The sequence below is a fragment of the Boleophthalmus pectinirostris genome, unplaced genomic scaffold (genome assembly GCF_026225935.1).
Source record: "Boleophthalmus pectinirostris isolate CB_2022bp ecotype Guang Dong unplaced genomic scaffold, ASM2622593v1 HiC_scaffold_2, whole genome shotgun sequence".
NCBI classification, from domain to species: Eukaryota; Metazoa; Chordata; class Actinopteri; order Gobiiformes; family Gobiidae; genus Boleophthalmus; species Boleophthalmus pectinirostris.
Window position 1 is genome coordinate 25,124,559 of NW_026571152.1, and position 15,608 is coordinate 25,140,166.

General features: G+C 38.4%; 1 protein-coding gene across 1 annotated transcript in view; it reads left to right on the forward strand.

Annotated features, from left to right (window-relative positions):
• Window positions 1-15,608, forward strand: part of LOC110169481 (polypeptide N-acetylgalactosaminyltransferase 18-like) — a 75,953-nt gene that overhangs the window by 24,191 nt on the left and 36,154 nt on the right. Inside the window, exons 5-6 of the mRNA XM_055155885.1 lie at window positions 7,171-7,368; window positions 9,374-9,488. Coding sequence (XP_055011860.1) covers window positions 7,171-7,368; window positions 9,374-9,488 — 313 coding nt within the window. The remainder of the gene's footprint in view (window positions 1-7,170; window positions 7,369-9,373; window positions 9,489-15,608) is intronic.

The following is a 15,608-nucleotide window of genomic DNA, read 5'->3' on the forward strand; positions in this document are numbered from 1 at the left end:
TTTAATCAGTGCCCTTTAACCCCAAAAAATAAACACTGACATAAGCTTTTCCTGATGAGCTTTGGCTGTAAATGTCTCCATTAAACAAAAACATACTATACCATTGAACATTAGGCATGACTAAATCATAATCTCTCAGTTTTTCCATTAATTACCCAGCTGTACTTATGCCCAAATACTACAATTAAATATTACAGATTACTTCCTCCTGCATCTGAGAGAGGTACACTGGAGCATGAATAGTGATCTTGTTTTGCTTACTGTATGTGAAAAATAACATGGGCCTGATTCAGCTTGGGGAAAATGGTGCCCGTAAACTCCTGTGTCTTCCTGTCATAATGATTTATTCCCCTCCACTGTGCTGCTGTTGTTGAGTGTTTAACAGGAGGACCCCAGTATGCTGAAGTGTCCATGTATCTAAGTGACAGACTTTAAATGAGTGGTAAACCTCTCTTTACAGGTAGGACTTGGCTAATAAGGCCTTTCATTAGTGCTCTTTATTTATAGGATTTTAACGCTTGACACTTGGCAGGTTTGGTTTCCCAGCTACACAAACATCTTATGACTGTAATGTTTCAAATGCTATGCTCCTCGGTGGGATAATTAGTCTTTTTAAGTGAATTTTTTTCATGTCAATTATCCTTTCTGAACTATTTTTTATTCCGATTTTTTCTTAATTTATTCCTTTTTCTCAACAATAAAAGAGAGCTATAGCAAGCTCCTGGGCATGTGAAACATAAAGGGAAGGCGACTACTCTCATATTTCCAGTCAAATCGACCATTCTGGGAAGACTCCAGATCAGTTTATGCAGCAAAACCACAAATAAAAAAGATTTAAAGGTGCGCTGTGTAACGTGTCTGCTGGAGGGTCCATCACCTGCTTGTTATAGACTTAGACTTAGACAAACTTTATTGATCCACAGAAAATTATTGGACACACTAGGAGCCTGTTGGAGAATGAGTTCCTCTGTCCCTCTATCGTCCGGTGCAGTGGGTGAGCAGGAGTGTCCATGATGGAGAGCAGTTTGCCCAGTGTCCTCCTGTCCCTCACTGTGACAAATGACTCAAGGTCACAGCTGATCACATGACCAGCTTTACAGATCAGTTTGTCAATCTGCCCAATGTCCCTTTTACTGGTGCTGCTCCCCCAGGAGACCACAGTACAAGGCGCTGGCCACCACAGACTGGTAGAAGATCTCCAGTAACCTGCTGCACATGTTGAAAGACTTGAGTTTTCTCAGGAAGTAGAGTCTACTCCTGCCCTTCTTGTACACAGCATTACAGTTGTCCCTCCAGTCCAGCCTGTTGTTCACAAGGATGCAAAGGTACTTGTAGCAGTCCACTATTTCCATGTCATGGCCTTGGATGGTGACGGCCTCCACTGGTGTCCTATTCCTCCTGAAGTCAGTCACCAGTTCCTTGGTCTTGTCAATGTTCAGGAGCAGATGGTTTGACCGGAACCATCACAAAGTTTACAATCAAGTGTCCTGTGCTCCAGCTCCTGACCATCTCTGATACACCCAACCACTACAGAGTCATCAGAAAACTTCTGCAGGTGGCAGGACTCCTTGTTTCCATGGAGATGTACCTAGAATATTCCACTGTATGGCCATAAACTTATGAATCTCCGTGACCCCACTCACAGTAAGAATGATGGTGTTGTTGAGCAATAAATAACACTTGGAGTTGAATAAGTGCAAAACAGGTTAATTTAGTTTAATACCATACTGTGGACAATATAAACCAAATTATTAACATCTCCATGGAGACAAACAGGTTGTGGATCCCCTCCAGAGAAGTTACACTATGCACCTTTAAGACAAAATTTGATCCAAAATTTAATAGGCTTGTTTTTGTGCATTCTGCCTTGGCGTTTTTGCCTTTTTCAATAACAAGTCCAGAAGTTTAATTTTTATGTTTGGTTGGCTTTGTGGGATTTGTCAAAACACACCAAATATTCAGTCTATCAGTCGATACTCTGCATAGTTTTCTACCAGTTTTAATTAAATCAGTAAATCAGACAGTCGAGACTGAAACTAGAGAATGCCAAGTTCACAAAGAGCCCAGACGTTTTGTTACACACCCAAAGGTACAAAAACAGCTTCAGTTTTAATTTTCATCAGGCGTTTTAGAGAAATTATCTGGAATGATAAGCGATTATTAAGTCATGTCACAGTCTTTATTGCACTATTTCTCAACACTTTTCTCTAAGGACATGCAGACCACAAATCTCTGCCCGACACAAATGGGACAGGCTGGAAGATGCAGTACCAATTATTTATTTATAAATTACTCATACTGGCATGGATCACACAATAAAGCAGATTCAATTGAAAGCTGAACATTAGAGTGCATGTTTCTTTTCAGTATAAACTAGCTGTGGAGGTAACAAAGTAATATACTTGAAGGTGGACTGTGTAACTTTTTTCACCTGCCTGGAATGTTCCACAGTGTGACATTAAACAGCTCTACCTCACATTTATTAAATTACAGGTGGATTTATAGCTCAAAAATAGTGAGTCTGGTTGCCTCGCTGCAAATTTGACCTGTGACTTAGTCTTTGTAACCATGGAGGAAAAAGTTGTGGGCTTTATTTTAACATGATCATAATTTTGAGGAAACTAAAATATACAAATAATAACAGATTTGGTTTTCTGTTTCTGTTGAAGAAAAGTCATTACAAATGCAAATCTGTATCAAAATCAATATGTTTGAAGCCTCATAAGACCTCAAAATTTGCACAACACTTTTACTTTTTACTCATAAAGTACATTTTTAAATGGGTACTTTAATACTTTTACTTAAGTAGATTTTTTCATGTGATACTTGTACTTTTATATCTACATTTTTTGCTCTATTATCTGTATTTTTGCTTTAAGGCATTGTGTAAGTTTTCCGGTGGAGGGTCTGTCAAATGCTTTTCTCCATGGAGATGTTATTGGTTTGTCTGTAATGTTTCGTAGTTGGCATTAAACCTTTCTTATCTTTATGGAGACTAAACCAGACCAAGTTGCAGGTCAGATCTGTGAAGAGGCAACTACAATTACTGTAAGAATATCTGTTTTCTAGTTATTTTTTAGCTATAAATCCTCCCAAATGTAAGGTAGGACTGTTTAAAGTCATACTGTGGAACATTCCAGGCAGTGCAATGATACATATCTCCATAGAAACAAACAGGTGATGGACCCCCAACCAAAAAGTTACATAGATTTTTTCTTGTGATACTTTTTCTTTTACTCCTTTATCTGTACTTTTACTTAAGTAACCAAACTGAGCACTTCCTTCACCACTGCATTGCACCTTGTAAGCCCTCCACTTACGTACATCATTCATTTCCCAGGACTTGGTCATTATCATACATGTTTTTGTGTATATTGTGAAATTGCTGTATAATTACCACAGAGGCACAAACACTTGATCTACATAATTATCTCCATAAGACTGCAATCATCTGCCGTGTGGGCTATTTCCAATCCTCTGCAATAACAACAGCCCCTTTGAATGTGTCTGCCTTAATCCCCTGCACCTACTGCGCTATAGGACATTAACACATAGAAAATAAAACCGCCGTAGATAGAAAATGGGCATGCTATACCTTGAAAGGACCCATATTATGTTATTTTCTCATCTATGTGTTAATGTTGTTTCCTCATCCAAAACATACCTGGAGTTATGTTTTGTTTCTGTTTCATTTGCACATATTTAACACACAAACCCTGCATATTTAGGCAGAGTTCTTCTCTCAAACAGAAAACACTCTGTTCCACCTTATGATGTTATGTGGTAATACAGTACAAAATAAAAACTCCATACACTAGAATCATTTAGATGATCTGAGACCCAGAATTGCCAGTTTCAACTGAACAAAAGGTAAAAGGCAGCTATTGACTTGAAAGCCACCGCTTCATGACATCACAATGTGGAACAAACATGTGTGAATGAAGAAAAACATATCTCTGTTTGTGAGGAGGTAACAGCATTATAACATGACTTAAAGCTCACAAGATTCAGTTTTGTGTACTATAAGACTAGGGCTGTGCAAAAATATCAAAATATCAATATACCATTTAGTTTAATGTGATGATACAGTATCAGTATCGTGGGCTGCTGGTGATATATCAATATCACCAAGAGTATGTTTTGGTATATTGTTGTTTAGTGGAAGGAAACTCATTTATGCGACACATTTGACATTTTCACTGTTTTGATGATTAAAATGTTTGTGTTTCATATGAACTTTGCACAAGATGCAGTTTTACAGACTTTTAATATCACAGCCGTGATTTAGCCTTTATTTTTTACTGAATCATATTGAATCGATTTGAAATATGTTGCATCGATTCGAAAGTTCATTGTATCGAGATACATATTTTATAGATACCAATGTATCGAGGCATGTATCATATCAGCAGCTTCTTAATGATACCCAGCCATGTATAGCATTGTATCCCAAAGTCTGGGTCGCAACCCTCATGTGGAGATTTTTTTGGTTCGCCTCGTCACGATCTGCATGTACATCTGCATTATACAGTTGTGACACATGAGAGAGCTAGTGAGTCAGCGAATCCTATCTGCCTTGCCCTGAAACGAATGTTCCTGCAGCTAAAGTTGAGAACTGCTTGCTTGGTTGTCCAAAAAGAGGGGTGATAAATCAGCAAAGGTCAGTGCACTTCAGGATACTTATGGATCCCTTTTATTTCTGGTTTTCATTGTTTAAAACTTGAGTAATACTAATTGCTCAGAGAGACACGATCACTCAGTCAACAACAAATTATCCTCATTAATGTTCAATAATGCTCAAATCCACTTTTATTTTGTGATTTAAGAATAATGTCTATTAACTTGAGTTGCAAAAGTTTGTGACTTTTAAAATATGGGAACACAGAAAAAAAGTGTAGGAAACAATGCTATATAGGAACTTTAAATGTGATTTGTATCTCTTATGCTACTGTTATAATGTTTACTATGATGACTTCAGCACTGTATCCTTGTGGTGTTATTATGAGCTGCTGTATCGATATATCACCAGGAGTATTTTTTGGAATCATTCAGTAATTGTGACCACATTGCAATTTTGTTACATATTTACATAGTGGGAGGAAACTTGCTTATGCAATACACTTGACATATTCACTGCTTTGATGATTCAAATAGATGTATTTTATTACTTTGCACAAGTAGTGGTTTAACAAAGAAACACTGCTGTTAAAAATGAATTTGGTTCTAAAATCAGCAATATATCACAGAGTATCACGTCGTGCAATATATTGATTATCGCATGTATTGCTGTATTGTGATAATATTGTATCGTCAGCCATGTATCGCGTATCATATTGAATCATGAGGGACCCCGTGATTCCCAGCCCTGCACACCATCATAAATTATATGGTGGACTTTATGTTCTTAGTTTTTTTTTTTTTATATAAATGTATCAATATTCCTTACATTTTGTCTACAGAAATACAGTATTTTTATTCTAATTAAATGAGTGTAAATGCGTTGTGGCTTCCTGCTGGTGTGAGGTATGAACAGAGCCTAACCGGGCCCTGACCTCCTGCTGTGCTCAAACTGTGCCCTTTACCTTGACTGGAGCTTTTCATGTGTAGCTCTGAATAATTGCTTTTCCAATTCAATGTCCCTCCTTGTTTTATGTTTTCGTACAGAATCCCCTGTGCAGGCAAAGTTGGCGTCTAGTGCTAACGAACAATTAGCGTGCAAGATGGACGCTCTCTGCCTTGAAGTTTCTCTTTGATTTCATTATCAGAGGCGCCGGTAAAGAGATGTGGATGATCATGAGGCATTTCATGGCTGGCACTTTAGCGTATTAGCAGTGGGCATTCAAATAGCAGTGTGTGTCCCAAAAGTGCCGTAATATAAAGTCGTTCTTCTTCTACTCTTTGTTTTTCTGAGCTTCAGTGGTGTTTTTATCGCCTTAATAAAAAGGATTTGCAACTGTAATATTGTTGATTGTGTTTTGATGAAGCCCTGGCGTGTGATCAAAGTGCTGTCTGTATTAATTTTTATTTTTTTGATGTTGATGTTGTGAACGGATCTTTGTGTATTGTGTTTTGATGGGAGCTTTTGATGGGATTAAAATGGACTTGGATTTTTAATGTTCGAATGTAGACTGATAGAGCACAGCAACACACAAATAAATGTTGGTGTCAAATATTAAAGGAGTATTATGTATCTTTTATGGTAGGGGCCATCTTCTTGTCTCCATGGAGATTTTACTGCTTTGACTCGAGTGTTTTACAGTATGGCACTAGATGTATCTCGCTATAGAGACAAACCAGCTGACAGCCCCAGGCCAAGTTACTAGCAGTGGCAAAGTTGGCAATTTGGGGGCCCGAGGTAAACTTGCGATTGGGGCCTTCACTATAATGCCCCATTTTTTTGTTTTGTTTTGTATTTATTGTCTGTTTTCCCCCATTGTTTTTGAGACATGCACATCTCTATTTATTTGGATTATGGTGGATTGTCTTATTATAATTTTTTACTAGTACAGTTACATTTTTGTTTACATCTATTGCATATGATTATTATTTTTTTCTTATATGATTATTGTTTAAAAGTAAACTGCTCTCATTTAATGTCATATTGAGAGAAAATCAAATCAAAAAAATCGGCCATTAGTGGCACTAAGGGCAATTGGTTGAGGGCCCATCAAGGTTTCAGCCTACTTTTGCCTAATGGGAGCGCCGCCTCTGGTTACAAGTCAGATCTGTGAAGAGGTGATCCCACTCACAGTAAGAATTTAAAACATCTGTAATGAAAAAAAAAACAAAAACTATTTAGTTTATCTTAATGCCAAACCATGGAATATCCTATTCAAAACGATATAATCCATGGAGACACACAGCTAACCCTCTACCACATTGTTACCCAAAGACTGGGTCACGACCCTCAGGTGGGTCGCAAAGAGATTTTGTTTGGGTTGCCTTATCACGATCTGCATGTGGTCTGCAATATGCATATACATACATCTCTGCCCACCCCTCCCCACTCCTCACGTCTTCGGCAGTACCAGTTTTCTGTGGGAAACACTGATTACTGTTTTTCATTGTTTAAAACTTGTAGTAAATCAAATCAATCAAAAAACACTAAATCACAAAGCAACAACGATATTTATTCTATTCTAATCTAGTTTCCTGTTTGTGTGTCTACAGGGCAGAGCCAATCCTCCAGAGGATAAAAGAGGACCGGACGCGTGTAGTGTCTCCCTCTTTTGACAATATCAAATACGACACGTTTGAGATTGAGGAGTACCCTCTGTCTGCTCAGGGCTTCGACTGGGAGCTCTGGTGTCGATACCTCAACCCTCCCAAGTCCTGGTGGTCCCAGCGCAACCAGACCGCACCCATCAGGTACCACTCAGTTCACTGTTGTACTGCAGAAAATAAACTCATTTAACACTACAAATAATTCATGCAACAAAAACAAAAAAAAACATGCCATAACTTAACCTTCAACTGGATCTACCCTCCCATCAGAATTTATATGGTGAACTTTTTGTTTTCGGGTTTGTTTTTGGATATAACTAAAGTGATTTCGAATTGATTTTGAAAAGACAATTGAGTTGAGCCAAACTGGAACAGAAGGTTAAACCTACAGTAAAGTGTCTATATCAGAGATCAGGGATGTTCAGACTCTGGCCTGCTTGTTGGCTCTCAGGCTTCCTGCTGAACGGGCTCAAATCATCATAAGTTGAACTTATTGCTGCAAATAAACATGAAAGTAAGAAACTGTACTACTATAAACTCAATTACATCACATTTCATTGTGATATAGACCTAAAATTACTGTTCCAAACCTTATTAAATATATAGTGGTTCTGTCAAATGCATCCAATGACTTACTATAGTTACCACATGTCTGTGGTCCCTTCCATTTGAATATTTTTCAATTTGTGGCCCTTGGTGAAAAAAGTTTGAACACCCCTGGTCTACATCCTAGTCTAATGAGATTCTATGTTTTCATTTATGCTCAGCAATCCTTTGTGAAGAATACCCTCCATCTGTAAAAGAGTTTTAGAAAGAGATGATCATTAAAACACTGAAATATCAGAGAATCTGCTCAAGACAAATGTCTTCGTCAAGTTTAGTGATATTAAAGCCATCAGTTTGTAGCACATTTAGGGCAAATGTAGAAGATCCTCATATCAATCAGAATGAAAAAACTTCGTTCACCTCAGAATTACAGTTTTGAGTAATTGCACAGTTATGAGTGAACCGTGCCTGTCTAAGATTAGAACTCAGAAAGGGTTTTTAGACTATACAGGTAGGCCTTCATAAAGTGCAGGAAAAGCATATAGTCCTGACTCACCCGGCTATTGGGAAGATGTAAGTGTACTTCCTCATACACCCTGGAGTGGTCCTTGATTATCAATGATCAAAGGTTTGGATACATTCTAGGTCCTTAAACCAGTGCATTTAGACTGACAAAAGCTTCTGCACTGTATCTGAAGCATCTTGATTACAAAACAATATATTTTCAAATCTTTGATACAAGGCGAGGGGAAATGGACAGTCTCAATATACACTACCAGTCAAATGTTTGGACTCACCCTCTCATTTGATATTTTTTTCTATATGTTTACTACTTTCTACAGTTTATATACAGATAGAAGACAAGCAAGAAGAAAAATGTTTAATGACTACTAATAATTTTTCGACAAAGCAATGGGTGATTAATTTGAGGATTTGGTTATAAAATATTGAGAAAGAATTTTTTTAGATTTTTTTTTCTTTGCTTCATACTTCCATATTCTTACTTCATATATTTGATGTTTTCTGCATGTGTATCAAATGTAAATACTAGTCAACATATAGAACAAAAACAGTGACCAAGAGTCTGTATATTCACTGTACATAAAGGCTTTTTGCTCTCTATTGTTTGGAATGTGCTCTAAGACCACAGAAGAATTTAAATTAGTTTATTTTCAGTTCATGTACTTTTTATATGGCCTTTAACTCATGTATTCTTAGGTGATTCTGTTTCCGCCACAGCCCAGTTCTTCACATTGATGTGTGTAAGTGACAGGATAAATTCTAATGGCAGTTATTTCAGTGATGTTGATGAAAGATCTGTTTACTTTCTCTTCCAAAATGTGCTGAATTTGTGCTCCAAGCCGACGCATCAGTTTGACAGCTAGGTCATTTGTAAGTATAATAGACTGTATGGGCTTATCATAAAAGGCCTATGTTTAGAGATGACTAGAAAAATAGATCCCTGGGCCACTGTACAAGCGCGTGTGCCATGAAAATCATTTAGTATTTATAACCCCGTATTGTCATGCATTATGTTGGAATTCATAATAATCCTTTTATTGTTTCCATGACTTCACGGTTTGTTTTTCTCTTTCGCTTTCAGAAGTCCGGCCCTGATTGGCTGCTTTGTCGTCGACCGGAAATACTTTGGAGAGATTGGCCTGCTGGATGAGGGGATGGAGATCTATGGAGGAGAAAATGTAGAGCTGGGAATCAGGGTAAGTTAGAGGAAGGAAGTTACTGTGTATCTGTAGAGTATATGGTTAGATATATTCTGATTAGCTAGGCATACCTGTAAAAAATTGTGTTTTTGATCAATGAGAACCACGAACATCTTTGCAGCAAAATGTTAGCATTTGGATCAGACCCATAGATTGTTTATATTAATGGACATAGCTAACCCGGTAGCTGCCGGATTCCAAATAGGAAGCAAGAATGGGGGTGGTTCTGGCTCCATCGAATCTGTTTCCAATCGACTTTACATTGAAAATTTGTCACCTCTCTCTGTAACTGCTGCAGGATGCCTCATCTGATATTAACCCAGTCTACATGATCCTGGTGTTTTTATTTTGCTATTTTGTCTGTAAATAAATTCCTATTCCTAATATGGAACTCAGCTCAAAATTCCCTCTTATAATTGCTGGCTTCGTAAGCTTCATCTGACTCAAGCCAATTGCTATGAGTGACGTCCACTTCTTTCCTTCTACAGCCTATGATCAGACCAAATGGACTAGCCTGCTTCCTGTGTGCATTATCTGTTCTTTCATTTAATTTTCCCAGTTTTGACAAATTCTTGGATGCACACTGGGAACACTAGCCAGGCTGATGCCATCTAGTGCCTCCACTCAATTTCATTTCTCTTCAGTGACAAGGTCAATAATCGGAATACACTAGATCGGGGTCGGCAACCCGCGGCTCTGGAGCCGCATGCGGCTCTTTAGCACTCCCCTAGTGGCTCCCTGAAGCTTTTTCAAAAATGAGTGAAAATGGAAAAGGAATTATTTTGTTGTTGTTGTTGTTTTTAATCTGGTTTCTTTAGGGGTAAAACCCTCGTTCATCTCTGGTCATGGATCTGATCCATCAGCTGTGCGTGCAAATGAAACAGATGAAAAGTGTTTCAGCAGAACAAATAGATGAGCTGAAGCGGGGGTGGTGTCCAGTGCCTCCACCTGAGAAGCGCTTTCCCCCCCCAAAAAAAAAACAAAAAAACACGTGCGCAGACGGACCGCTCAGAACAACATATAACGAACCAAACGAGATTCATGCCTCTGTCCGGATGCTTTGCACCAACTCGGAACCAGCCACGGTCGAGCGCAGAGGACCGGAGCAGCCCACTTGGACCTGTGGTCCACAGCGCATTCTCGCTTTTCCCGCACTGAACCAGCACACAGATGACTGCACTGAAGCACTCGGACCCAGTCCTTTGCGAGCTGGTCTTGCTCGTCCCCGTCTGGAACCAGGACATGGAGAACGAAACCTTCGGACAATCTGACCAACACTGGACCCCCAGACCTGTCTCGAGGAGCTGCGCGCTGACTGCTCCCGTGTTTGGCGCTGCTGCCCGAGCACAGAGCTTCTGCTCTGAGCGGTGTGGTGCGGTGAGTTGTGTACAAAGTTCTACATGTTGCTGTTTTATGAGTGCTCCTATGCACAATCAGAAGAAATGCGGACTCCTGCTCTGAATGCTTCCATCATCATCGTCAAAGCAACAGGTAAACGTTGGTCGCACTTTCAGCGCATCAGCTCCTAAAACTCCGTTTATCTCAGTATCTCAACGTGAAACCGGAGTTTTCCAAAATCTCCACTCTAGCCGGAGTTTTAGAAAGATTCGTTTTCAGAGGTGAATTCGCCGTTTTCGTGTAAACGATGTGAACAAACGAAGGGAAATGTCTCCGTTTTTAAAAATACCCGTGTACGTGTAAACGGGGCCTAAATGACAAAGGAATAAACACTAACCACCTGATTTCAGTGGCTACAGACGGCGCACCGAGTATGAGAGGGTCGCAAAAGGGGTTTGTGTAATCATGAATGCTCATTTTGTATTTGTAGCCGACTTAGTCATTTTAATAGTCGGCTTATACAGCTAATATACTGACAGCCTGTGTTGCCTTCATATTAGGCTTATATAAGGCTTTTCGTTTTTTGCGGCTCCGGTCAGGTATGGTTTTTGTTTTTTTGGGCCAATATGGCTCTTTGAGCATTTTGGGTTGCCGCCCCCTGCACTAGATGGTTTGCAAGAACCCATAAGTGCGAGTCCGGGCACCAGCCAATCAGTGAAAAGCCATACATTCTGTGTTGGCAACGATTCCTATGATCGAGGATTTAAAGCCAGAGCAAAGAGAATATTTGGTGAATTTTATCAAGGGAAAAGACGTTATTGCCCTTCTTCCTACGGGATTTGGGAAAAGCTTAATATACCAGTTAGCCCCATTAGTGGCGCATTACATTCGTCATGACCAAATAGCAGTGATTGGTTAAATAGAAAAAAGTACCCACCTTGAGCGAACGAATTCTAATGCTGCAAGGTCAAACAGTTTCCACAAAGTGAAATCGGCTCATGTGTCAGGCTATGGGAACACAGCAATAAGCTTCCGATTTGAACATGCTATAACCAGATTATTATTTTATTTTATTTTATTTTTTTTGCACTTTATCCCTAGCCAAGCCTGCGCCACCTAGTGTCTCCACTTAATTTCATTTCTCTCCAGCATCAGGAATCGGAATACACTAGACAGTTTGCACGAACCCCGAAAGTTGTAGATCTCACACCGGCCAATCAGCGAAGAGCTGTGAAGCCATGACGTAAAACTCAAGCACCTGTCTGAGTCCCTTTTGTGGTGCAGCACAACAGCAAACAAAGCGGTCGAGATGGATGTGTTGGCAATGATTGCTGAGATCGAGGATTTAGAGCTGAAACAAAGAAAATTATTTGGTGAATTTTATGAAGGGGGAAAGACTTTATTGCCCTTCTTCCTACAGGATTTGGTGCATTATATACGTCACGACCAAATAGCAGCGATTGGTTAAATAAAAAAGTATCCTAATGCTGCGAGGTCAGATGGTTTCCACGAAGTGAAACCGGATGATGAATCAGGCTACTTTATCCCACTCAGTAAATACTAAATGGTTCCATCACATCAACAATGTCATACAGTTCACTTTCTGCTCATGTTTGTTCTTGCATATATTTTTCATAGTCATTCAAAGTTCAGTTCAGTTCAGTTGATTCAGTTCAAAATTACTCACAAATGTGATGCATATTCACGAACAGTGTTAGCTCTGTCAATCATATAAAACATTACAGCAAATCTATTAACTTGCTATAATTTATTCTGTGCTCGGATAAGTGAATGTAGTGAAAGGATCAGATTTTCCAGATAGCCTTAATAAAACAAGCCTTCCAAAGTGTAATTGTTGTCTTTTTGTGGCTTAACTGACTAAATAGAATTGCCTTGAACAGTGCACATGTTGAGTCAGGGGCAGAACAATGGCCTTTGCTGTGACAGAAGGCTTTTATCAGTCATTATCCTCCTCGTCTATTGAACCGTCCTCATGTGAGAGAGAAGCACTAATGCCACACACTCACTGCCAACACTCTCACTCCTGTAATGAGCTCTTTATCCTTCAGAGATAATCAAATGCACTAACTCTGAACTTAGGCTTGACCAGTTACGTGTTTTTTAAGGTTTGGGTGCAAAGGTTAGTTCTTTAAAAATATTACTCAACATCAGAATTTAGAGAAATCATAGAAGATAATCTTTGTCATAAAGAATGAATAGAAATTATGCAAATAACCAAATGTGATAACGAAAAAGTTGGAAATTACTATTTCAAAAGTAACAATCGCTGACAAGCATTGACCTGCTGTGTTAAACTGTGCTGTATTAATTTGAGCACTTTATAACTAATATATAATGAACATGTTAATGGTTTTCATTTTCATTTATTGACCAGGAGGATTATCAGAGGTCATTTTATTATAGGCTCATAGACTGGTTTTATTTTTAGGCTTTATTTTACACATGCCATACAAATACACATACACACACATATACATACACATACAGATGCACAGACACATACGTACATATACATACACTTACACATACACATACACACACACACACACACACACACACACACACACACACACACACACACACACACACATTCAGATGCACATATACATACACATACCCATACATACACATACATATACAAACATACATACATACACATACACATACATAGACATACACATACATGCACATACAGATGCACATACACATACACCTACATACACTTACACATACACATATATACATACACATACATACATGTACATACACATACACATATATACATACATATATATATATATATACATATATATATACATATATACATACACACATACACATACATACACATATATATATATATATATATATATATATATATATATATATATATATACATATATATATATATATATATATATATATACATAAACATACTCATACACATATATACATACACATATACATATATATATATATACAGATAAACATACTCATACACATACTCATACACATATATATATATATATACAGATAAACATACATACTCATACACATACACATACACATACACATAGACATACACATACATATACACATACACCCCTGAGAATATTGGTCCTCTGCAGAAAAGATTTCTCAAAAGTCAATTCTGAGTTGGACATATTCGGTTTGTTTATACTGAAGTCATTTGCACTGCAGCAAACAGTGGTCAGAATCAAAACACTGAAACACTGAAATGATTAATATTTAAGTTTGGTTTCAAGGTTGGTTCTTCTGTGTTTTTATGCGTTATAGATGAGCTATAGGCGTAGACATAGTACAGACATTTTAAACTGAAAGAGACATATTGACTTGATTGCCTAGTGTGTGTACTCTGCCTAAGGCCCACAGTTGCAGGGTGGGTTCCAGATACTGACACCAAACCAAGATGAAAAGGAAAAATGCAAATGTTATTTACATAAGTACCCTGTAAATTTAGTTTTGACTTGACATGTTCACATTTATTCTGATTCCTTTTATAAAATCACATAGATCAGTACATATGCAAATTAGCAATGATCCATTGACAAAATCTGTCCCCAGAGCACCAGCCTCTGTCAAAGTAATTCATCCCTTGTACACAGATTCCTACTTTTCTGTTTTAGGCTTCTATTTTAGGCTCTATCAAAGGACGCCTGTGGTTAAGGTAAATTATCATAAATCATTTTTGTACCAATGAAACCTGGCTAACGGCTGGTTGGACCCACTGGTTTGTTTATTGAGGCATCCATCATATTTACGAGCAGTTTTCCATTTAAAGATACATATGCAGAACACAAAACTAGACTACTGTTAGAGATAGCAGCATAACAAGAAGTAAGGAGGTCTTGGAAGGTTAAAGTTTTTGTAATAAACTTAATGCATGTCAGTGTATTGTATGTGTATGTGTCCAATGTAAAGCCTTTGTCCAGTTGACAGACTTGAAATGTTCTTTTGCTTTGTTAGTGTAGTGTTAGACAGTGCTTCATTACATTTGCAAACTGCATTTATAAAGTTTCAATTATATAAATCTAACCTCAAGGCACTAGTGAGTGAACAAAACAAAAATCATTCAATCAATTAATCAATCAATCAAACCCTCCTGCAACCTGCCCCTCTCTCCACACTCATCATTCTTTACCAATTTTAACCAGTAATTATTGTTCTAAATCTGCATCATTTACTCCTAAACAACTGGATGCACTGTATTCATCTGTGAGGTTACTTCAGTTCAGAGTTTTCTATGAATATCCACCCCATATCCACCACCGGAGTCTATATCTCAGCCCATTCAATTGTTGGCAAAGCTCGTTTTCTCTGTATGACTGATCACGCTTGCTACCTTTGAACTTTTCCCTGTTCAACATATTGCCCTTACTTTTAACCACTCACCCTAAATGGACACAAATGCTGGAGCGTTATCGAAAATCCGCACATAACCATTTTATTTCTGGAACAATGGCAGAATTGATTTGGGCTGGAACAAAAGGGACGCTTCCTTTTTGTCTCCTGTTCTGCACGACATATTGTATTTTTCTGTATGGCTCACAATTCATCATTCTGCTCTCTCCCTGTCACTTTTCTGTTCGGTTTCTCTCTAAATCTGCTGGTCTTTCATCTCCGCCTGTATCTCCCCAGCACACCCACCTGCTCCACACACGGCTACGCTCGAAGAATAGCGGGCCCTTAATCCTGTATGGCGGGCGTGGAGGTATTTTTGGGTAGCGCAGTGAGGAT